Raw genomic sequence first — 25,890 nt, forward strand, 5'->3', positions numbered from 1 at the left:
GAAATCAACGCCCCTGTGAACTGTCAAAGACCAATGATAGGTATTTGACGTCACCAAAAATTTAATTAAAAGACAGTTTAATAAAGCTGGCCTGGAGTGAACGGGAGAAAGCGGTTACGGAAGTTTCTTGATGCTCTTTTCATATCGTACTGCAATCTGCATCACTCAGTAGTTGTCAGTAAGGCTCGTCATCCTAAAACGTACACCTTATATTTTCCTAGTTTTATTAGGATTTGAATATAACGTGTTATTTTTTTTTAATCAAAAATGTCTATATTTGTAAACACAAAAAAATGTAAAATAACAAGAGTCCCATTACTACACGTGATAATTATGCCACTAAGAATGAACAAACAATAACGCCTGATTTTGATTTTAGTTTGAGTTCAATGCTTGTTTTATTAAAAGTGGAACATGAATTGCTTGCCATCATTCAAGTGTTGTCTATTCACGGAAGGGAATTTTACATATCCAAATGTATTCATCCACGTAAAATAGGCTTATTGTTCAAAGCTGTGGAAACAATGGACTACATCTGCCTTTCCATTTCAATCACGTATTTCACTGTTTCAGATCAACATCCTCCTACACATTTTTTTTTTTCAGTGGCACCACCTAATGGCTATTGTATGACAATTCACACAGTTATCTCAAAATGGATCTGGAGTATAAAACTAAAATCAAACACCCATTATTACAGAGGTCATAAACAGCAGGTTAAATAAGCCTACCAAACTTCCAATGGTACTTCTGGTAATTTGCTTTACGTACTCTTGCTACTGGGCTAAATCCAGAAGCCTGCTGGCCACGGCTTCACATAAAAGAGAAAATTGTTCACCCACACAGATAATAATACCTCATTCCCGATTCTTTTTATGGAAACCTAAATAATTATTTTGATGGCATCTGGCAGAACAAATTGTGGAATCAGATACTGGTATCTGCAATCACCGACTTCTCATAATTTTGCTCTCCATTTAGGAGGGCGTTCTATTCCCCTGAGGCATAACAATGAGGTGAACACACATTTGTGCATTGGGAGCTTCACGAAATGGGTTTCCATGGCCCGAGCAGCTGAACAAAAGCCTCACATCAACACACGCAATGCCAAGCATCAGCTGGAGTGATGTACCCATTGACTCTGGAGCAGTGGAAAGTATTCTCTGGAGTGATGAATCACACTTCACTATCTGGCAGTCTGATGGACAAATCTGAGTTAGGTGGTTGCCAGGAGAACGCTACCTTCCGGAATGCATAGTGCCTACTGTAAAGATTGTTGGAGGAGGGACAATGGTCTGGGGCTGTGTTTCAGGGTTTGGGCTAGGGTCTTTAGTTCCAGTGAAGGGTCATCTTAATGCTACACAATACAAAAACATTTTAGACAGTTGGGTGCTTCCAACTTTGTAGCAAAAGTTTGGGGAAGGCCTTTTCCTGTTCCAGCATGACTGTGCCCCTGTGCACAAAGTGGGGTCCATAAAGATATAGTTTGACAAGGTTGGTGTGGAGGAACTCGAGTGGCCTGCACAGAGCAGAGACCTCAACCCCATTGAACACCTTTGGGATGACCATCAGTGCCTGTAAGTCCCTGACCTAACTGTATTTCCTTCCGTATAAGAGCATCTGCTAAACAACTAATTTATAACACTTAAATTATATCTTAAATAATTAATCAAAAAAAAAATCATAATCAGGTAAAACCACTCATATGCTTGTTAATAAAGATAACCCTAACGCATCATGCTATTTCCCATACCAAAAACATTATCAGTACAATGCAGAAAATTACAAGCATAGTAGTCATAGCGTGTTTTTTTGTTTCTTGCTAGGAAATTCCTGGAACAGAAAAGAACATTCCTGATCTGTGGAATGGGTAGAATGCTAGTGAGAGAACACAGAACAATAGACCCTTGCTTCCTGCAAAGGAGCGGTGCTTAAAATGCTTAAAAGCTTTCCAGGTCACGGTATTACATCTCTTCCTGTTTGGTGAATATGTGATAGCACGTACGTGTGATACTGTGTTTAAACACAAGCACGCCTGCCTGTCCCCGAACCTCACCCCCGCCAACAAACAAACACACACAAATACTCCACAGACTCCAACCACTCAAGCAATAAAAAGCATCCTACTAAAGCTGAAAGGCGAAGACCTCTGCATGATGCATTATTCAAATCTGACTTCCAGATGCTACAACTACAACACGCTTGTTAAGTGTGCTTTCTTGGTTCTTTAAACACTGTCAGGTGAACTGTGGGGTAAGTCAAAGGATGTATATAATACTGCAACAATAAATGTAAACAAACTACACTGTGGGACCCATGAGTAACAGGGAGAGTTTCGTTGAAGTGCTGTTGGCTGATGTTTAAGAGCTTCTCCTCTTGCCCCACTAGGTGGCACTGTGGGACCATAGAAATTGTAGAGATCATAATCCTCACGTTGGCTATTTCACTTTTGGTTGGAGCCCACTCTAACCTAACACAATGCCAGAACTGGGATTAAGACACCTTTCTTTGATAACATTCGACCGATTGATTCTCCGTGTGATTGATTTTCAATGGGAAGCGGTGTGGTATGCACTCTATTCAAGGTTAAACCATAATTGTGTTGCAATGCATTGTCTAGTCTGGCCAACATACACAGATGTGTTAAGGACCAGTAGCAGGCATCCCAAATGGAACCCTATATCTTATACGCCCTGATCCCAGTCCAAAGGAAGTTACTATAGAAGGTAATATGGTGCCTTTTCAGATGTAGCCATAGATGTCTTTCCAAGTTGAAAGTGGAGATAAGACTGTTCAGCTATAATGGGATCAAGGACAGAGTCAAGTGGAAGGAGATTGTGGATCAAATTGATGCTACACTACAGCGTTGTTACATTGAACAGATGTAGACCATATTGGAATAGATTCTGATTGACTGGAGATTTCCTTATCAACAAATCCAATACAAAATTAATGGAATAAAATGAACATCCTATAGATTTTCAACACACATTGATTAATTAATTTAGGATGGTTTTTAAAGGTCTGCATTTTTAAAGATTTTAGAAATTGTAAACACTTTCTCTTATTTGTTATCTCTATGAGGTGTATGCATTTTCTGGACAGCCAAACAATTTCCACAAACTGTCAGAAATTGTCTCATGGAATTATTTGAATTGATTGATCCATTATATGAAGTGTAACATTATATTTTTATTTACTCTATATAGTTAATGAAGCGGAGACACTACAAAAAACCGTACATTACATAGACAGGACTGATTCAACAACATCTTTGTTTAATCGTGGAAATCTATCAACTCCATGCTAAAGATCAAACCCTAAATTGAATATCTAACACTTCATTAAATATGCAAAAGTAAATAAAAAAACACGAATTAATTAATTAGTGTGTGTTTCAATTGACAGGTAAACACATCCTTCCTAATACTTCTTTCTAAATGAGTTGGAACTTGGTTGTGGATGATGCTTGCAATGCAAGGGTTGTGAGTTCAACACCCATGAAGGACCAGGATGAAAAGTATGAAAATGTATCCAATCCCTGTTAGTCACTCTGTAAATGCTAAATGACTTAAATGTAAATTGGAATGTCCTGCATGTTTTTGGCTGTGACTAACATTAAATTGATGGGTCCCTTAACCCTGTTACTGAAGATGATCTATTCACAGCCTTTGCAGTCATTTCCCTGTGTTGATGTGATCTAATGAAATCCTAAAAGGGCATCAATCCCTCTCTTACATCCCAGAAAGACTATTAGAGACCACTGGTTCCTTAAAATAACTAAAGACACTCATAAACACAATACAATTACATATTTCAGCACCATGTACTTCATAACAAAAAACATTTATCTCTAAACCTATGTATTACAAATAACAACGTTTGAATTGATCTCAATGTTATTGTCTGGTAATACATTTCAGTTCTTAGAACTATCAGTTACATCTAACTGTGCCATTTCAATGTGTATGGTTAACTGTAAGACTGGATGAACGTGTCTGCTAATATACCAAACTGTGAACTATTCATCTGTATACAGACTCATAAATTATAGTGTTAACGGACGAACATGTCAATTGTCACTCATCACATTCTGAGGTAACGTTAGAAACATTCGTGTCAGATACTCCCTGTGGCTACTGAGGTCTAAAGACAGTGTGCATTGGAGTGGAATGAGAAGTAACGTAAGAAGGCTGGTTCTGTAGGTCCTTTCAGCTTCATAAACAAAATCAGGGAAAAACACGTAGTTTGGGAGCAATTAAAATCATCTCACACTGGCACAGAAATAATTCTACTATCACCAGAAACAGGACTTGTTCGGAGTAGAATGCCATGTTGGGTACCAGGTAAACAACATGGTGAGTGAGTTTTTACACTGTCCAGGTCACTGGTCTGTGTGTATAGCATGCGCACTAGGTGGTTTCTTGTTACTAGTGGGAATCGATGTTTTTCTTTCCTTATTCCATTAGACAATTGTTGTAGTCTGTATAGGCTACCAGTATGTCTAGTTCTGTCTGTCAATGCATGAACAGAGAGGGAAAGAATATGGAGAAAGAGGAGGAAGTGAAACAGGGTAAAAATCATCAGACTTGACATCACCACCATTATAAAAGGGACAAGAGCAGTCTACTTCTATTTGCCATTAAGCTACACGGCTGTTTCTTTATTAAATGAAGACACTGTCTCAGCCGTCCCCCCATCACACATCAGAACACACCTAGAGCTGTCAGGCTGCTAAACATTACATTCAAGATAGCCATGCCTCTCGCAGTTACTGTGAGTGTGTGTGTTTGTGTGTGTGTGTATGTGTATGTGCGTTCCTGTATGCTTGCCAGTGTGTGTGACAGCCAGGCAGGGGCCTGTCTAAATCCACTCCTTATAATGGATAATCCATCTAGAGAATAAGAGAGGAAAGTGAAGGAATGGGAAACAGAGGAGTGGAGAAGACAATCTCCATGGTTAGGATCCAGTAACCTTTTCTGAGGTTTTACATAATGATGAGGCTTTAGTTCCGGGTCTTTTTTTTATTAAACTTTTTCCCTTAATGCTGACTGAGACCCTGTCATTTACAGCAACAACCAGGGGATCAGTTAGGGTTACCTTTCAGTTACTGGTCAGACGCTCTTATTGCTAGGTGACCTGACACCTATGGTTTGATGAGCCGACTAAACCAAAGTCCTTGATTTGCAATGGAGTGGTGTGGCTCCAGTCGAAACTCAATTGTAATTCATGGAGTTGAGTTATGTCAGCCAGTGTCTTGTGCCATGCCCACTGTGCCATGCCCACGCTTGAGGAAAGGACGTAACATCAGACTGGTCTGAACGATCCCGCAGCACACCCTTTCATTATTAAACCTCTTCGCATTCCCATACCCAACGTCGTTTAATAAAAACTACATATCACAAAAACACACGGCAAGTAATCATAAATAAAGTGAAAATGTTGAAAGAGAGGTTTGCTGAATAACTCAATAGTGTTTCTTTATGGGCTTTTTCTCAAACACTACATAAAAATATAATCTTCTTTTAGTGGTTGGTTATCAGAAGGCAGCAGACATGCAGCATTATACAGAGTGTTCAAGGCAATTCATTGCATGGCTAGGAACTGTGGCACCAGGTAAACCTCAGATTGTTGTGGTGCAAATTTTGCCGCCCTTACAGTGTGTCCGGGGGGCAGTTATCCCCGGCAAAGCATGACCCCGGGTGGCAATTCTCACTCTCTACTGGGCAGTTGCTGTTCGCAGGCATCAGAGCCGTCTGTTTTTTCTCTCAGAACAGGAACGCTAGCGGCCAAAGGGATCATAGAAAGGGATTGAGTGGGGGAGACCCTCAAGTACCCGTCTGAGCTTGGCCAGCAACACTGGCAGGTTGATGCCAAGAATAAATAATTGCCCCCCATGCACACTCTGGCAGGAAGAAAATGTCAAGGAGGGCTGCTGGCCACTGGTGCATGAGATTTGGGCATTCAGGTTTCCAAATGAGAAGAATTGCGGATGGCACACGTTTTCTCAGCCCTACTCCCTGTCTGTCCATCCCCATACCCCTGAACCAGCCCTACTTCCTGTCTGTCCATCCCCATACCCCTGAACCAGCCCTACTCCCTGTCTGTCTGTCCATCCCCATACCCCTGAACCAGCCCTACTCGCTGTCTGTCTGCCCATCCCCATACCCCTGAACCAGCCCTACTCCCTGTCTGTCTGTCCATCCCCATACCCCTGAACCAGCCCTACTCGCTGTCTGTCTGCCCATCCCCATACCCCTGAACCAGCCCTACTCCCTGTCTGTCTGTCCATCCCCATACCCCTGAACCAGCCCTACTTCCTGTCTGTCCATCCCCATACCCCTGAACCAGCCCTACTCCCTGTCTGTCTGTCTATCCCCATACCTCTGAACCAGCCCTACTCCCTGTCTGTCCATCCCCATACCCCTGAACCAGCCCTACTCCCTGTCTGTCTGCCCATCCCCATATCCCTGAACCAGCCCTACTCCCTGTCTGTCCATCCCCATATCCCTGAACCAGCCCTACTCCCTGTCTGTCTGCCCATCCCCATATCCCTGAACCAGCCCTACTCCCTGTCTGTCTCTCCATCCCCATACCCCTGTATCAGCCCTACTCCCTGTCTGTCCATCCCCATACTTTTAAACACAAATTATTTTCCCACATAATGATCATTATATGAAACAAAAACTTTCTATGGTCTGTATTGGATGCTGGACAGTTTGAAGCATTGAGTTACTCTGTCTGTATAAGTGATAGACGTTATTCATTAATGTTGAGGATTTTCCAGGCAAGACTTGTACCATTAAAATTACATTTAGAATGTAACAGATGGCATTTAGCACATTTCATATAGAGGGTATCAGTCTTGCATCTAATAGTAAATTCCACTGTATGCATTGCATCTCCCCCCCGGAGATCCTGGGTGGGGCCCGATGTGATATATTTTCATGGGGCCCAAAATCCCTGGCGTCGCCCCTGCCCATGAGCATTAACCAGGCAGTAATTGGCAATTTGAACATTTCACACCGAACTCTAGGGAAGTGAATAATGGGAATAGCATAGCTGTATGCTGCCACCTGCTGGCGCAACTCCCCGAACACCACCCATAATGCAGACAGGTATAAGTCTGAGGTATAAACCTTGCTCATACGCTTACCATGGACATGCAAGGAGAGAGTGGGCAAACTGACAAGAAGGACATGGAATTTGTAGGCCACTTCCATGAACCAGAAACCTGGCAGCGGACTTGTCAGAGTCCCTTGAGTGAACGACAGACAGTCTGTAGTTGCGGCAAACCGACAGATGGAACGAGAGGCGAAAGAAAGCAGACGACCGCCATCGACACATGCGACTGCTCCTGTCCAGCTGGTCTCAACAGGCAGCATTTATGGTACACTGGCAACCACTATGAGCGGTTTGCAACCTGTCACGTGGTTCACATTCACCGCACTCAGCCAGGGCTTGCTTGTAGAAGGAGTGTTCGTAAAACTCAGATAAATGCTAATCACACTGGGAAGTGAGGGGTGCGGCACTTTTCCAAGCCACTGGAGAGTTCTTCTAACCTAAGTGTGAGGGAAATGAAACTAACAACATCAATGCCCAAAAGGGGATGTCAACCAAAGTGGACAGTTAAATTGCCTATGTAGCAGGTAGCAGAGGTGCATTGTTAAAAAGGTGTGAAAAAGGTATGTCAGAATGCTGTTCAAACTTTCTCTGCAAGTGAAAAGTGGGTAATAATCGTGGCCTGGTGTGACCTTGGTTCACATAGCCTGGGAGCTCAGGCTCTCAGCTGGCTCAGTACCTGTTCAGGCTCAAAAGGCAAGATGAACTTAGTAATGCACTGATGTGACAAGGCGAAAGGGAACCCTGATACGCTCACAACAGAGACTTTGTCACCACCAGGATCCACTAGGAGGCAGTCCTACATCTCACCACTAACAGCTGATCTTACTGGCTAGTCATTCAGAGAACTGATTCTCTTTACTCCAGCCCTTGTCTTCCACCCCCACAGCAAGTCCAACCATCTCTACCGCAGGCTGAAATCAGATGACCATCGCCTCTTCAAACATTAACGGCAAACATAAATAAATCCCTCCCCATTTACAATGATCCCATTCACACTTAAACGGCTGCAGCGTCACAGGAAAACCAGGTCCGATTTATGCTCTGAAGAAGATACCAACGTTGACGATGTAAACGCCTCTGTGATTTGTCAGAATTCGAGTGGGAGAAAAGGCAGCTGTGTAAAGGCAGCCATAGTTGCCCAGTGTCCCAGGACTGTGGGGACAAGCTGACAAACCTGCATCCCTGTACGGCTTGTAAACACTTTGTGTGTGAGTGCATAACGTTTGTCCCGACCTCTCACCGTTCCGGGGCAACAGAACAGCTGTGACTAGAGACAACCAGTGAAGCCTTGAATATCAACACTGGTGAAGTGAAGTGTGAAAACTGTCTGTCGGAGAACGGACGCGGGGGGGGGGGGCAGAACTGTCCACCACAGAGGATAGTACACTGTCTCTCCTGCTAAAGGGGGGTGTAGATGTTCTCAGGCATCAGGTCTGGCTGTTTTTTCTGAATGTTTGCAGTTGCAGCTGAGTGGAATTTCTAAAGGAACATTATAGTACACCTTGCGGGTAGAAGAGCAATCAGTAAATAGTGATGTAAATAATAAAGGCAGACATAAAGCTCAAAGTTAGTTGTCCAGTACATCCAGTCAAAGCGTGGCTACTTTGAAGAATATACAATATCAAATGTACCGGTTTGCACTTTTTTGGTTTGCTATGTTAAATAGAACTTTCAGACTAGATACAAATGTAAAAAAGCTTGAAAGGTCAGCAAAATCACATTTCTCCACAACAAATGCATGTGCATAATCTCTATGGCCTCTACTTACCATCATGGGCTTTGTATTTTTTCCTCGCAATCAAACTTTTTAAAAAGCAGTTTTCCCCCCAGGTACTGCAAGCAATTAAACGGAGTCATCCCCTGCTTTTGTTGTTTTATGGCATCATCGGTGCTTTACGAGTTTGAAAAAGACAACTGTTTTATTACTGGCTCAACCTACCCTAGCCATATCTGCTATGCTGTCTCTTGTTATTGGACATTCACTTGTCAACAGTCCTAGTTTCAGAAAGTAACCAGGGAACAAAATTCATTGTTTGGAATCCTGTCCGGTCTTTGCAAAATTGCTTCTCATCAGCAAAAGCATGTGTAAAACTTTGACTGAATAAATCCTACTATAAAAAATACACAACAGGAGAGGCTGCATTCATCGATTATTAGATGAAATCATGGTCATATTGAAGTGTATGAATTATCCATTCTTCTGTAGTAAACACAGACATGTTTAGTCCACTATATGAAATTTATTCAGCGGTAGTACTGTACAAGTTATGGAGCAGGGTTACACTGTATCCCACCAGTAACAGAGACGAATAGTTACAGTAAAGATCCCATAGAGGAGATCACATAAGACCAGCAAGGGAATTCAATCAATCTAATTTATAGGAATGCTGCAAGATCAATGACCACAACCATCAAACGATTAATAACATTGCTTACAAACATGAGGGGCTTCAATTAAAACATTTTACAGAAAGGACAATGTTGTATGTAAAGAAAAGAGGTGCGAAGAAAAAAGGCAATTAACAATGAACAGTCCCTGCTAGTTCTGAGGAGTTGCATACAATACATACAGCATGTCTGTAGCTCCAGTCGGGCTAGGTGCCAACCAAATCCACCCCCCAATTATCCCTCCCACAATGTCCCCTCACTCCTAAAAAACCCTGGATCACATTCAGTAGGCAGTCAAGATAAAACAGCTTCACTGGACACAGTAAGGTGACATATGTTCGAATGAAAAACATGTTCAGCGACCTCTGAACATTAACGTTTTTTTTTAAATGAACAGTTTCCAAAATTGATTGCCTAATGAACATGCCCTCCCACCCACTAACAGAGAGTCGCACTGGTTCCTCACTCCTTCCTGCGTTTTTTATCGTGGTCGTAGTCCTTAGACCCTCTGCTGGTGGACGGTCTCTTTGAGCCCCCGTGCTGCTTAGCTTCTTCCAAGAACTTGTCCAAACCGAAGGGGTCCTCCTCAAACTGAACCGGGCCGTCGCGGCGAGGACCGTGATCTGTACCAGAGAACTCACGGTCGGGAACGAACCTGGGAAGGAGAGGGATCGGTACGTTTTAACGACGCCACGCGGAGTGCCTGAATACAACCCGTAGTCGTGGTATAATGGCAATAAACTACAAACCCCAGTAGTGCTGCCTTGTTGCTATTATAAAGCCATTGCCATGATAGTGGACTCCTGCATGCTCCGATCTGTTGAAATATCACTCTGGTCCCTACAGACTGCAGCATTCTTACATTGCACATTAGGGTATGATTTAGGCTTAAATGCTCATTATCAATCATCAGTAGACTGAATATCTCCCATAGGTCTCTCCCCAAAGGCGGTAGAAGTGGCAGGTTAACAGATGGCCCGAGGTACCTGTTGCTGTGCATGAGCGTCCTAGTCTCCACACAGCATATAATTACAGTAGTAGGGACCAGTGTATAACAGATGGCCCAAAGTAACTGTTGCTCTGTGCACCACTTTTAATTGTTCAGAATACGTTTCTCAGAAATTAACCGAAGCTATGGAACATTTATTAATTTGCCAAAGTTTATCATAAACCATGAGCAGATTGCGTCACTGATGTGTATTAAACCCTAACTTTCCAACGAGCAAGTGCCAATGCCACTGTCCGTGAGTGATGCCCGAGTCTACCACTTTGTATGGCAATCAGCAAATATGCAAATGACAACAGTCTCCTGGTAGACAAAGGTTTCCCCCAAAACATTCCTAATTAATTGTCAACTACAAAATGAACCTATGCATACGCCAGCAGAATGTGGCAATGTTTTATATATTTTCCTGTTCCGCGTGTACAGTCCTTTCTCCACTCATCTTTGCTGACAGAAAGCACGCATGTGGATTGTTCATTAGCCTTTATAGTACCTCTTCGCAATTATGGTCGTATACATATATATTTTTTTGAACAAATTCACATTGAAGACAAAATCCATGCACGAGCCTACCGTGGCACATACGGCCAAAACCCACACCGAGGCTCATCTTCCTACCCTGGTAGTGTTCATTACGTCCTAAACACCCACCCCTATTTAGAACTTGGTTTCTGACGTTTTAAATTGAACAAGGGACGAAATACATTTTGACACAGAGTATTTGATGTTCCTGTCCTGTACTATTAAAGCGTTGTATGCATCAAACTCAATGCACAGCCTTTCAAAAGCAAACATCTCTCTTCGGCGCCGATCTGAACGGAGTACAATTTTAATGAAGTGCAATAAACTACAGAACGTGAAATGAATTGCCTGTCAGTTCTAATATTCTACACAGAAGCAGCGGCAGGACAATATAACAGATGGTCCTGTTTTTACCTGTTGCTCTGCATGAGTGTGTCCAGGTCATCTCCATACATGTCCTTGTCGGTGCTCTTGCTGGGCCTGTAGATGTTCTGGGCCATGTCCCGTCCCCCTCTGAACGGCTGATCGTACACGTTGTACATCTCGTCCTCCCCCCCGGCGAAGCCACTGTCCATACCCTGGGAGGGGACACGGGCGGAAACCGCCGGTTAAACAGAGACATCCGAACGGGCTCTAGCTGAAAGCACACCGCAGACTAAGCGTAGGCGGCACAGCGTGGGCGTGAGGGGGCATCACCTTGCTTTGGTTGAACAGTCTCTGGTCGTACTGTGCCTCGTTGGAGGCTCTGGGGTTGGGCTGCCCCAGAGCGATGAGTTCACTGACATCCCTGTCCTGGTCTCTCTGCAGCTTGGACCTGTTGGGAACACACCAAACCGTTAAGGACAAAGCAACAACACGGCTACAGCTGACTGGTACTGTAATGTCTGAGGTTTTTGGCCGGAAGCCAATCGGTCGGCGAGCTGAAAGGCAGCCCAACCAACCTCTGTAACTGCGGTACGAAATGGGCCGCGGTATCAAAGTGCCCACGCAGCACTCCGGAACATCACCGCCCAATAACGCGATTACAATCCCCATGTCGCCAGATAACCTGGCAGTCTGCCCGACCGGGTTAAGTAGACCGTGGTCTGAGAGTGTCTTCATAACGGACCTCCAGCCAAACGCCAGGCCTGTCACTGTAACATCCACAGCAGACATCTGATGCAGAGAGCGGATAAATCCCTGCCCCGTCTGTTCGACACCACGCCTGTCCATCCCTCTCACTCCGTCCCCCGGAGCGCCGCGGTGGAAGGAGACTGGCGGGATGGTCAGGGGGGTTCGTGGCGGACGCTGCTCTAGGCAGCGGCGTTTGTTCATGGTTACTGGCTCATCATGAATGATTCAAGTGTGCATGTGATTGGATAGCGTGCGCGCGGAGCGTTGTGTGCGACAGACCTCTTATCGGGGGCCGCTCTGGAGATGTTCCTGTCATGCTGTCTTTCTTTCCTCCTGTCGTGGCGGATCTCGTCACGCTCTCTGGCCTCGCCGTCCTCTCCACCTGCCAAAGAGAGAGGCAGCGGAGCCCGATGAGAAAAGAGGGTGAGAGGATGGAAAGTAGAGTGATGAAGGAGAGGGGCAAAACTATGGGGGCTATCAGGAATGAACCCATCGGGCCTAGTTCTCCCTTGGTCAACATTCTGAGAAAAGTGTACAGGGTTGGTTTTATCAATGCTGCTTTTGGTGAAAGAATATTTTTCAGTCAAAAAACATAGATTGACTGATTTGACTCAGACCATCCAAGCAACTTCACGCCAATTAACATCAGCAGTCCTTGAACAGGAAAATATTAAAATCAGTCATACGTGGCACCATATCTATGGTTACTGACCTTTTTCCCCTCCGTGACCTTTGATCCCTGCCCTGCGGTCACGGGCCATCTGAGCCAGTTCTCTGAGTTTCTCCTCTTTCTTTTCTTTCTCTTTCTGTGCCATCTTTTTCTCTACCTGGGCTCTCATCTCCACAGCCTCTCTGGCCTGGATGTGGTAGACAACAAATTTTAAACATTTGGTTACAAGCACACTTACTTTACAGACCTGGTGAGACAATCCCTCTTGACAGCCAGTTGATATCTTACAGACATTTGATTGACTTCGAAAGAATCTCAAACATTCACCACAAAGAAAATATTCAAGAAATACTCAGGAAAAACGCCTGGTCCCAAAACAACCAACAATGTACCTTTCGGTCAGCGATGTAGAGCGCCTCGGCCAGTTTGGCAAAGTTTTCATTGATGTGAACGGTCTGTAACCCTCTACCGTCTGCTGCCAGGCGCTTGTCCAGAGGGATGGTATAGCCCTAGGAGACAACACAAAACCCAGGAAGTTTAGGAACACACATCCTGCAACACGGTCACAGAAACACCAAAACATAAAAGAAAAACGATGTCAGCAGCCTTGACCTTTACACAAACACAACCTCCTATTGATTTTTGGTGTCTGCAGAGGAAGGAAGCGGAGCTGGCTTTAGTACCTTAGCGTTCTTCCAGTTGGAGATGCAGGGAGGAATCTTCCACTCCTGTTGCTCCTTGACGGTCATCTGGGAAGACAGAACATCATGTTGGTGTTCCACATTTTTACAGCTAGAAAGACACTACGAGTCACAGAGAGTCGACCAGGCCCGTTTACACAGTTAAGTGGTAGAAAACAATAAGGTAAGAAGAAAAAGCGTGAGCGGTTAAATGCCTGGTACCTTTCGGCTCGGCGAATGCATGACGGGTGCAGGGGGAGATGGAGGACCACGAGGAATCTTCTTGTTAATCCTGCAACGGCAATGTCAAACATATCGGTCGACCAACCAAGCCAACATGCTTTCACTCTACTTTGTTGAGAAATATGCACGACAATAAGACGAGACAATGCTGACAACCACATGTTGAGTTTATTCGTTTACAGTTTAGCAGAGATTTAACAGTTACTGGATCTGCATCATTCCCAGATACTAATGTTTAAAATACAGGCGCATTAATCCGCGGGACCCCAAATCTATCCAGAAGTACCCTTTAGCTATACACAAATTTAAATATAATTTTGTGTATAGCTAAAGGGTATAGCTGACTATATACAGGAGCTCAATGGAATCAAAAGGAAGTTGGTAATAAAAAAAAACTAAAAGGTTTTAGTTTAACAATCTTATAGTTGAACTCTATGTTATTTTCTATGGCTGTTTCATGCATGTGTAGGTTTTAATGCAGGGATCCTGGCATTTGCCATGTTACACCAACACCCACCAGGTGGACATTGTGTTGTGTCAGAGATTCAGGGACCAGAGAAAGTGAACGTATGCGTTTTGGTCCAGGACTTTTGGTGTACTGCTGTTACAGTGACTGTCGGGGTCTGATGGCAGTCCGACAGGCCTAAGATCCAGATGCCATGCAGGACAACACTGCATGGAAGAATACGTTCAAATTCCAACTGTGAATCCTGGATAATCCACGGATATTTCACCTCAGTGAATTGCTGAATCGTTTTCTCTTGCTGCGTGAGAATAAAGTGAGTTTCTTGTGAGAACCTTTTTATTTTATAATGGACATTCGGGTCAGGCGAGATATGTTCAGCACAGTGGAAACTGAGAATTTCTTCAGGTCAAGGAAGACTGCTCTGCCTACATTCACCTCATCCACTGAATTCTCTGTGTTTTACAGTTGGACACATTTGGCTGTTTCACAGGTTTGGTTGGAATCCTATACAGCACTGATCAGTGGGATAATTGCTAATAGAGGTATTCATCAGCTTGCAAGCTGATTGATCGTCATGTGGTGTGCTGGCATTTGAAAGATTAGCACAGTTCATTCCATGCTCCTCCACTGACTGTATGGGAGTTTAATTAATTCACACTCTTTCCTCTGCACACAGTCTAAGTGTTTAATTAGCAACGCTAGTGAGAATGTACTTACTTAAAGCGTGGGGGCTCCATGGGGTCCTTCTGCATCTCCACCATACGAATGACCCTTTGTTTGGCCCCCGAGTTAAAGGCCACGCCCTGCTGGGACGGGGTGTACCTGGGGGAAGAATACAAGGAATCAGAATCAGCATGACACTGTAGGAACAAAGGACTACGCTGGCCCCTCTCTGGAGGATGGCGCCCTAGAGCTCCTAAGGCTTTTCTTTAATGCCAGGATCCCGAAACTAGAATTGCCTAGTCTCACAATCTTTCATTGCGAAAAGCGAGAAACTCTTCCACAATGACTGGCATCATCGATTACCATGAAGCACCATACCTGATGTACTGTGCAGGGGCCTGCTTGTCTGCTGCCCTCACAGGCATGGCTGCAGCGATCTTCTGAGAGACCTGCTTCATCAGAGCGTCACGGGTCTTCTCCGTCAGCTCTTTGACAGCCTCCTCGTCGGGCTTCTGTAGCTCGGGGGCATCGTCGTTCAGCACTTCCTTAGGAAGCAGGTCTGTGTACTTACTGAAGATCACCTGGCCAGGGAAAAACGAGGAGACAATTGGAACATTTAAAAATCAAAGTCTACATTGTGACAGCATTCATTTAAAGAATGGCTTGTGAAAATTACCAAGAGCATTAGTACCCGTTTTTGGAAACCGCAGCTCAGTTAAGGTCTAGAGACTATTCGATTGGAAACTAGAGCATTAAAGGCTTTTAGCCGTGAAATCCTAATCTGACAGCACGGCGATGCAGCCAGGGCTTACATTTCACAGTGGCCACGGCTTGAGTGGCCGTAAGGTTCCTCTACACCAATAAATTATTGCAGCCAAAGTTGCCGTTAGGCCCTTGTTGGGCTATTTTTCCAGGTTACACTTCACTATCCAATTGCTGTGATCTGCAGCACCAGTAACTGGCAGGAACTCAAATGTTATTGGCCAACGCACATCCGTGACTGTGAGTTATCGACACGTCTGCATAACGGAAGAGCGCGTCATTCAAAAAACTAAAAAGGTAAACAAATAGTATATTATATATGCTATAGTTACAGTATGGTGCTTTTACTGGTGTTCTATTTCAGCTGAAATTAACTCAAATGTTATCAGTGAATTTATTTTCCTGCGTAAGCTAGTGAATGACCGTTCAACAACTAGCTAGCTAACGGTCTCTTGTTAAAATGTCTCATCCCTTTTTGTGTCTTTCTGAGCGGCTGGCTAGCATGCCAGCTAACATTAATCATTCTCTCTCTTTGGAATCTGAACCTAGACCTAGCTACACTAAATATAATATGGCCAACCTATCTAAAATTACTTTAGTGATGACATTTTTGTACGCCTCCTTAGCATGTCAGTTACTTGCCTAATTTAAATTGCATAAATGTTGCTTTCATTTGAAATATAGCTAACTATCTGCGCTAAATCAGACTGCTAAATAAGCGCTGCAACTGTCATAACGATATAACCACCCCAGCTTAAGATATCTTGATTTATTTGACAGTTTTAAACTGAAGGTTTGGGGCTTCTTAACAAGGGATCAACATTGAGCAAGTTAAAATTGGTTAATAAAAACATACTTCTAATAACTGTTACAGACACATGGGTAGATCTTGCAATTTTGCTTTATGGCCTTAGTGCCCTGGCAAATTGTGAACTTCCTTAAGACCAAGTGGGCTTGCCCTTTAAATTGTGAAATTTAAGGCCTGGATGCAGCTTTATTTAATGCAAAACTTCCCGTCAGGAAAACATTAAATTATATGTCACCTGAACTAGGCATGTACAGTACAGGGCCTTTAAAAAAAAATACAAAATAATAATAATTACATATTTATAATTATTTACATTTACCAGGTAAGACTGAGAACACATTCTTGCCCGTCAGTGTATGTATTAGAAGATAATTTCACACTGGGGGACCCTCAATTGGTGTCTATCAAGTTGATATATTAACATTATTTTACAACACTCTCACACGCAATGTGTCTTATCCAGTTCAGGTGTTACACACAAGATTTTAAAAGGGCCTAGAAAGCTCAACTAGTACTCTTACCTTTTCCTTGCCCTGCCCCTGTCTGGCGATGGCATCGTATTTGATCTTGCCCTCAGCGTCCACCTGTACAGCCAAGGCATTGGAAGTCTTCTTCTTCCTGCCCATCTCCAGAGGGAACTGGGCAACATGGATCTCAGGGAATGCACCGCCATCTCCAAAGTCCTACAACAACAGTGTAGAACACAGACTAACAGGAAGGAAACAAGCAGCCGGATACACAAACTAAGGAACATAATGAGGAGATGCAATACATTAGTTTGTCACTGCCTGACAGCAAATCTATTCACATACATAGTTTCATTTATAATAACACTAACACTAGTTAGCGCATTAAATTAGCTAGGTATGGAGTAAATCTCAGTACCTCCAGAGAGCGGGGCACCCAACTTTTTCTATAGCCGTAGGGAGGGGGTTCTCTGCGGGAGGAGACCAGGGCGGTGGTGTGGGATCTCTGTGCCCGGGCCCTCTCCTCGGCCTCCAGCTGGTCCTGAGACAACTGAGTCGGCGCCGGTAGAAAGCTAAAGGGATAAACAAAATATATTGACGCGGTTGTCTTCTTTCATTACTAAATACTTCGTCCACTTGACTTGTCAAGCAATTCGATTAAAGTAGTTAGCTGGTCATATAGCTAGGAAATGTAACTTTCAAGTAACGGACGTGGACGGTGAATGTGCCCCAGTTAGCTAGCAGAAAAACGATTCGAATAAAGCGAGGCTAGTTTTAACGAAGACAAATCAAACTTCTTTGATCGCAGTAGTAATGACAAAAGCTTGTGCTAAAGCTGAACCCGATTTGTTAATCAATTTTACTAGCTAAACACCGATACAATAAAGCGGCAAAAAACCCAACAGCTAGTAGTTATCTAACGTAAACTAATAACTCATAGCAGCAGGAGCTACGTCAGGAATTAGATAGCTAGCTAGCTATATGCTAACGAATGCAACATCGATTTTAAAGCAAGGTTATGCCAGTAAAACGTAAACAATTTAATAATTTAGTGGACATATGTTTAATGCCATTTACAAACTTCAAACGCAGGATGGGAGAGGTTTTATAATCAGTAAAATATTGCAAATTATATAAGGCCTTGCTACACAGCTCACCTCGTAAGCGACATGTTTCTTTCTTCACTTGAGCTGAGGCACGCACAGACTCACGTCATACGTAATGGACTACACAGTATCTATCTCGCGATGTTTGATTGTTGTGCCGTTTTTTGGAATTAACGTACTCAACATACTCATCATCAATCCACGATGAGTGTAGATAAACGTTCTTTCACAAATGTTTTATGACTATCCTTAGTCTAACTTTGTTTGAGTCACTCAATGGAATGACCATAGCTGAGTATTTTGGGTCTCATAGTACACAGCTTAGAGCAACACATCACTACAGATGCACAAGGCAGGTTATGTTGACAGGTAGCTGGGCAGTTGACCAGTAAGCAAAGGTTGCCTGAGCAAATTTTGCACTGACCGAGGGGAGAAAAATGTTGTTCTGTCCTTTAGTAAGATGGTTTAAAAAGCTGTATTGTTCCACGGTCATTGCAAAAGCAGGTTTAATCCTCTGGCTGTAACCACACTCTCTTGGGGTCCCTGGTATATGCGTAAAATAAGACAAATGTAATGCATCCACTTGATTCTGTATTTGTATGAAAACAATGTACCCAGTACTACCTCAGATTGGGAGAGAAGGGTAGCATCAAGCACAGCTGAGCCCAAACTGTGAGTGTCAACCCTATTCACCCAGTAAACCTAGTTATGGGGATGTCCAGTTGACAGCCAAACACACGTCCGAGAGGAGAGCTATGCTAAGCAGTGGCTAGGACCTGGCAACTCCTCGATGGGGTGTGGACAGAGGATATGTTTGGGCACCCATCTAGGCCACATACTTGCAGGTTAATGTCTACAATCCAATGTGACAGAATGTGTTTTGAGAAATAGCTCACAAACCGATAATCAGAGCGACGGGTCACCTGAGTCCTCTCTGCGTATGCCTCCAGGGATCTGACAGGATACTGTGCGTACATCATTATCATGAGCATCAGCTTGCCTTAACAGGCCCTAGATGATATCACTCATTGCTAACAGACAAAGCATGGCGCAAGCCCTCCCTCTTGGCAGGGCCGCTAGCCACCAGAAACGCTGTTTTAAGTGAAAGATGTGACCTGTTGGACCTCTTCCCTGATTCTGTCCAGAGTTGCTGGAATCAACGGAATGGGGATGAGAGGTACATATCCTCATCCTGGACCAGTTGTGAACCATGTGGTCAGACTGGATGGGAAAAAGAGGGGGCATTCAAATCCGCTTCCCACCTGGTAGTTCACCTCTGTTTTCCCAAAGGTTTTCACCTGGGGACTCACTATCTTGGGAATCCCAGGGAGGTGTATGCATAAACCTTAGTGATTTCAGATTTTGCTGTGGATAATATACACTCACCTAAAGGATTGTTAGGAACTCCTGTTCAATTTCTCATTAATGCAATTATCTAATCAACCAATCACATGGCAGTTGCTTCAATGCATTTAGGGGTGTAGTCCTGGTCAAGACAATCTCCTGAACTCCAAACTGAATGTCAGAATGGGAAAGAAAGGTGATTTAAGCAATTTTGAGCGTGGCATGGTTGTTGGTGCCAGATGGGCCGGTCTGAGTATTTCACAATCTGCTCAGTTACTGGGATTTTCACGCACAACCATTTCGAGGGTTTACAAAGAATGGTGTGAAAAGGGAAAAACATCCAGTATGCTGCAGTCCTGTGGGCGACAATGCCTTGTTGATGCTAGAGGTCAGAGGAGAATGGGCCGACTGATTTAAGCTAATAGAAGAGCAACTTTGACTGAAATAACCACTCGTTACAACCGAGGTATGCAGCAAAGCATTTGTGAAGCCACAACATGCACAACCTTGAGGCAGATGGGCTACAACAGCAGAAGACCCCACCAGGTACCACTCATCTCCACTACAAATAGGAAAAAGAAGCTACAATTTGCACAAGCTCACCAAAATTGGACAGTTGAAGACTGGAAGAATGTAGCCTGGTCTGATGAGTCTCGATTTCTGTTGAGACATTCAGATGGTAGAGTCAGAATTTGGCGTAAACAGAATGAGAACATGGATCCATCATGCCTTGTTACCACTGTGCAGGCTGCTGGTGGTGGTGTAATGGTGTGGGGGATGTTTTCTTGGCACACTTTAGGCCCCTTAGTGCCAATTGGGCATCGTTTAAATGCCACGGCCTACCTGAGCATTGTTTCTGACCATGTCCATCCCTTTATGACCACCATGTACCCATCCTCTGATGGCTACTTCCAGCAGGATAATGCACCATGTCACAAAGCTCGAATCATTTCAAATTTGTTTCTTGAACATGACAATGAGTTCACTGTACTGGAATGGCCCCCACAGTCACCAGATCTCAACCCAATAGAGCATCTTTGGGATGTGGTGGAACGGGAGCTTCGTGCCCTGGATGTGCATCCCACAAATCTCCATCAACTGCAAGATGCTATCCTATCAATATGGGCCAACATTTCTAAAGAATGCTTTCAGCACCTTGTTGAATCAATGCCACGTAGAATTAAGGCAGTTCTGAAGGCGAAAGAGGGTCAAACACAGTATTAGTATGGTGTTCCTAATAATCCTTTAGGTGAGTGTACACTGGTACGTATCCTCTGGTACCAGCATATGGAACACTGTGGTTTATGTGTGCTGTCTGTTGCCACCAGATGTTCGTCCCACATTGGGAGCAAGTTGAGCGGAATTTGTTGTTGATGTGGAGTTTGGACCATCTTGGGCTCCCTGTCACACTGATTGCCTCCAGTGGACTCTGACCTGGTGTATCCTACCTGAAGGAAATCCAAGCATTTCAATCAAGTCAGTGCTAATCAGGCAACAGCAGCTGAATTATTTAGAATTAAACTCCTGGGCATTAAATCACCAATGATGGGGCTTGAAATGTAAAAGCCCCAATGGTGTTAATTATTGTTTGTGAACCCTATCCTTTTAGCAACTCTGATTAGCTGTAAAGTCGCTGTGATATTGACTGACAGCAGCTAATGGACGATACTATAACATCCTCCCTTTGGAAATGTTGCATTATTGTTCCTTTTGGCACAAAACATTGGAGATTTGCTGGGAGGTTATTTGTAGATTTATTTATCAAAGGGCCATTCTAAAAGCATAAACATGATTGATCTGACCCACATACCACCAGTTGAATAGCCCTGTTCTAAAGAATAAATACATATGTATGGTAGATATGGTATTGTTGTTTTGCAGACTCCCTCCAATATGTTAAGAAATCATCGGGCAGTATGTACTAATTATTTAAGGAGATCTTGCCATGGTGAATCATTTTCAATAACGACCCAATACAGGTGGTTTGCAGCCATATTGCAAATGGCCATCAGAGTGTGAACAGACAAATTCTACAATGCTACAAGGCCACTTATCCTCAAACCCTTCAACATGTCCTAGCTATGTAAAATTGTGATTTTATTTTATAATTAACATTAAAAAAACTATAGACCAGTGTCCCTTTTGTGCCTCCGGGGTCAGTTTTAGGCCTTCCCCACCACTCTCGGACAACATGTCAAGTAGTGGTATCGTATATATATATATATGGTCTCTCCTTTCATTTCTAGTCAGTATTCAGTTTTTTTAATGACAGTTTAAGCCCTACTGCATTTAAAAGGAATAAAAAAGGGAAAATATTAAGTAAGGCTTTTTTTTTTTGGGTGAGGACCTGCTATTTTCACCCTTTGTATTAAATATTCACATTTTTAAGATCCAGCTGAACCTTCTTGAGAAAGCACAATGGGCCTCGTTTGATACATGTTTTAATAGAGCAAATTTCTATTGGCACTTTCTCTTCAAATATTTGCCTCCAGGCCCAGAACAAGGCTCAACATGTATGCAAATAATGAAACAAACCCCAAAGGCACATTTCTTAAAAAACTCACTTTGGCAAATATTGTGATTCAAAGTAATTTGTTCAGTAAGTACATTCATAATTCATTTCAAATAACCTGTCACTTCAAAAACAGGCAATGTTTTTGTATAAATGTACAATTAAATGCCACCTCCATGCCAATAATTTATTTGAAAGGATTTCCAGAAAAAAGCCTTACATTACTCGGTTTTTACTCTGTGCTTGATAAAACTCAGAACTTCCATTAGAGCTACTGTAGCAAGATTAGTGTTGGGAGGCTGTCCAAGATGCTGTTTACCTCTCATGCCACAATGTGTTTATAGGGACAAGCACATGTTTTTCATTGGAAAAAAATCTTACTAATGCCAGATACACTTCTTTTCATATATATACACTTGTTAATCAGTGGATTAGGTGGTACCTGTTTGTACTTTCAGATTTCATTAGCCTGTAGTGTTAGTTATCCATCCATTATTACTGGCTAAGTGATGTTAAAGGGCAAGAACAACTCAGAAAAAGGAGAAACTGTAACAACAACAAAACAAAACAAATATGCAAAACCCAGCAAATTACCCTGAGAAAATTCAGGTAAGGAGTCCCTGCACAAAAGCCACTCTCAACAAACATTTAAGGCTACATAGCAGCTTTACAGTGATCATCAAGAATGTCTAAGGTAAAATATGTTACTAGATATAGGCCTACAATATATTGGGCTAGGTAAATCAGCATAAGCCAACTTATTGTTGGTGAAGACTTAGCTGTCTTCACCTAACTACCTAAACATGTTCCAACAGAGAACATGTCAGAAAGAGCATTGATGCTGCAAAAGAGAAATTCTGCCTTGTCTAATTTGCATTCCTGTCACTCAATCCATGAGTGTTATTACTCCGAACCTTGTCAGCTCAAATACATCACAATGTAAGGCTAACCCATAAGATTAGAAATATGAAGTAATTAGGTCGAGATATCAACTCACCAACAAAATGACACAATAAATATCACAATAGCAATGACCTGTGCAGAGTTGGACTACCGCTTAGTTTAATATCAGACTGCTACGGTAAGAATATGTCTGACACGTGTCATAATTGTCCCAACAAGCCAGGAAGTACCTGTTATCCATCCTGTTTGTCTCTTGGCAGGTAGGACGTGCAGATTAAATGTCCACAGCAAAGTAGTATCTACCCAATGTTTTGGGGTGTTGGTCTGTACATACAGCAGCATAACATTCTACTAATGGTTTGCCTCTGATGCTAGGCAAGGTCGCTCCTGTTTGGTCCCTGGACTGAGAAACAGATTCTCATGAAAGGGGAGTTTAAATACTGGGAAAGGGCCACATCCTTGTAGTCCACAGATCAAATCTGAATGCCTCAGGGCAGAGGAGGATACATTGTCTTGCCTATGGTATTGTCTTTCAGAAGAGACGATAAATAGATCTCCTGAATCTCTGTGGTTACTTAAGATCCCTTTGCAACTATCCTAAGAGTTTTTTTTGTGTGGCAGCCACCAGATTCCAACCAGCATACACCCCTCATATAGCAGTAAATGAAAGAGAAGAGCATGTTAAGGTTAAGTGCCCCTATCCCTACCACTCAGTTGTCTAGTAACATGTAAAGTGTAAAATAGCTTCTCTTCACTGCTAGAGGCATTCACAATGTAGAGGTCAGCAGGCCTACCGCATCTCCACAAGTGTTTCTCCCTCTTGCCCTCTCTGAGTGTTTTGCTATTCCAGTAAAGGACATTTCTGAAGTGGTTTGAATGCTGCTTCCGAGAAACATGTATTGGTGCGAGCATATGTAAGTTCAGTTTCGTCCCACTGTTATGCTATTCTAGTACCCTCCGTCCCTCAATCTTTCCCAACAGACTGGCCAGGTTATTGCTGACAGAGAGGGACGATTTTCTAGTCTGTAGAAGACTGGTATGGTAGCGCTGGATACTGATTGGTTGTGCTCCTACTCAAGGGGACAGGGGCAGTGAGGCAGGTTGACCTGTTGTAACAGAATACATTATGCCTCAGCAACATGTCCTGGAGGGAGCCCTCTAGCCCTACCATTGTCAGTCTGAAACCAACACCCGTAAGACCAGAGTGGCAGATTGGTTTTCCATTCAAGCAACAGAGCTTGAAAGCCATCCAAACCTGATGTTGATATTTTGCCTTGATATTTCATATTCTCCAATTTAATTGGTGATGATTGCAGTGGCCAAACTGCTTCTGGAGTGATTGCTGTGCTGTGCCTGGTCGTTTACCATTTGGGTGTTTATGGGGAAAAACTGTGTGTGTGAGTGGGTATTCTGTCCGGGTCAATGCCTCTCTCCACCCCACCCTAACCCTGTAGAGCTGGCCCTGGGGGTTGGTTGTCACAATTTGGCAGAGTGTGTTTGACAGCTTATACCTCCATGCTGGAATGAGGTACGAGGTTAACGTTTCCCTTACTTAACTTTAAGTCCTTTCCCTGATATGGAAGTGACTGAGAAACACACTAATCAGTAGAAAGTGTGACACCCATCCCCTTTCCACCCGATCCTGAATCCCTCCACCGTTTTCCTCTCCAGAAACTCCACCCCTCTCTCTGTTCTCATTGCTCTTTCTCCATCACGCTACCACTCCCTGCGGTTGCTATCTCTTTAGTCCCCTTGATCTCTATATTCAGCCTTTTTTACCTAATATTTTCTTTTTGATATTGTGTTCTCATGCTCCTTCTCACCTTCCACCGTTTCTCTTACTTCCTCTCACCATCTCCTTCTCTCTTCTCTTCCTGTTCCTCTCTCTCTCTCTCTCTCTCTCTCTCTTTCTCAGTATGTCAGTCTCTCTGAGGAGGAGAGGCAGTTATTAATGTGACAGAGGATAAAAGGACGCGTCGGATAAGATCAGTGAGTGGGTCCTCTGCAGACGGACGGACACACAGGCAGGCAGGGGACAACCAAGGCATGTATCCCAAATGGCACTCTATTCCCTTTCTACAGGGCACTACGTTCGACCCGTGTCCACAGGTACACCATTTGCAAGGTGGACAAGAAGGTGTGGTACGGCCATTCTTTTAATAGGTCCAATCTCGTGCGTGCCCTGGCCGGTTGGCATCGGGGAGGTGACTTCTCATCTTCTCTCTGCGTCTGTTCCTCTCTGTCTTTATCTGTCTCTCTCTGTGTGTCTGCGTGTGTCTTTCTCTGCCTCTCGCGGTCCGACAGCGCTCTGGGGAGTCCTTCCTCTGCTGACGGAGTGATCATTTCAGAACTGGAGTCGGATCACTCACGTGGTGAATATGTCTGTGTGTCCGGGCTTGTATGTGGCCTAGATTTCGGGCAGGATGTTTTTAGGCTGTAGTGGATCGATTGTGTTAGAACGATGAATCAAACACCCAGTGTTGACCTATCACACTGGTCAATAAGGACATTTATCAACTGACGCCCAGCCTTAAGTATCTATTGATAAGATTGCTGGCTCAATTTATTTGCATATATCAAGTTTCATCTGACTCTCAACCGCATAAATATCCCCTGCGACTATTTTACCGAACGTGAAAAGGTGATTTAGTACATTTCCTCAGCTATTTTCTATGTTCAGGCTGGGGGTTTGATGTAACAAGGGTTATCCTGTAGTTATCTGTGATATATGGTTGGTGTCCAGGTATTTCCTCCTATAGTGGTTGTTTCCAGTGTGACAGACTTCAAGCAAGGCGGGGTAGGGTTACCGAGGGGGGTAGGGTAACTGAGGCGGGGTAGGGTAACTGAGGCTGGGTAGGGTTACCGTGGCGGGGTAGGGTAATCAGGGCGTGGTAGGGAAACAGAGTAGGGAAAGCAGGGCGTGGTAGGGTAACCAGGGCAGAGTAGGGAAACACGGGGCGGGGTAGGGTAACCAGGGCGGAGTAGGGAAAGCGGGACTGGGTAAGGTACACAGGGCGGGGTAGGGTAAGAAGGGGCGGAGTAGGGAAAGCGGGGGGGGGTAGGCACTAATGGACTGGTATGGTTAGTAGACACACGTGCTGCTGTGCATGTGATG

General features: G+C 43.7%; 1 protein-coding gene across 1 annotated transcript; it reads right to left on the bottom strand.

The window, feature by feature from the left end:
• Positions 1–9,345: 9,345 nt before the first annotated feature.
• On the bottom strand, positions 9,346–18,172 carry snw1 (SNW domain containing 1). Its single transcript, XM_010882480.4, has 13 exons — positions 18,068–18,172; positions 17,329–17,482; positions 16,965–17,126; positions 15,252–15,454; positions 14,928–15,032; positions 13,724–13,793; positions 13,505–13,570; positions 13,214–13,330; positions 12,864–13,008; positions 12,431–12,533; positions 11,735–11,852; positions 11,453–11,616; positions 9,346–10,168 (listed from the first exon to the last, which is right to left on the bottom strand). The coding sequence occupies exons 1-13, from the start codon at positions 18,079–18,081 to the stop codon at positions 9,976–9,978; spliced, it is 1,614 nt and encodes a 537-aa protein (XP_010880782.1). The 5' UTR covers positions 18,082–18,172; the 3' UTR covers positions 9,346–9,975.
• Between the last annotated feature and the right edge of the window lie 7,718 nt (positions 18,173–25,890).

This window comes from Esox lucius, chromosome 18, assembly GCF_011004845.1.
Source record: "Esox lucius isolate fEsoLuc1 chromosome 18, fEsoLuc1.pri, whole genome shotgun sequence".
NCBI lineage: Eukaryota > Metazoa > Chordata > Actinopteri > Esociformes > Esocidae > Esox > Esox lucius.

Coding starts and splice junctions, on each gene's coding strand:
- snw1 (XM_010882480.4), bottom strand. Junction 15,033..15,251: donor GCCCCTGCACAGTACATCAG/GTATGGTGCTTC, acceptor TTCTTCCCCCAG/GTACACCCCGTCCCAGCAGG. Junction 13,794..14,927: donor ATGGAGCCCCCACGCTTTAA/GTAAGTACATTC, acceptor TTGCCGTTGCAG/GATTAACAAGAAGATTCCTC.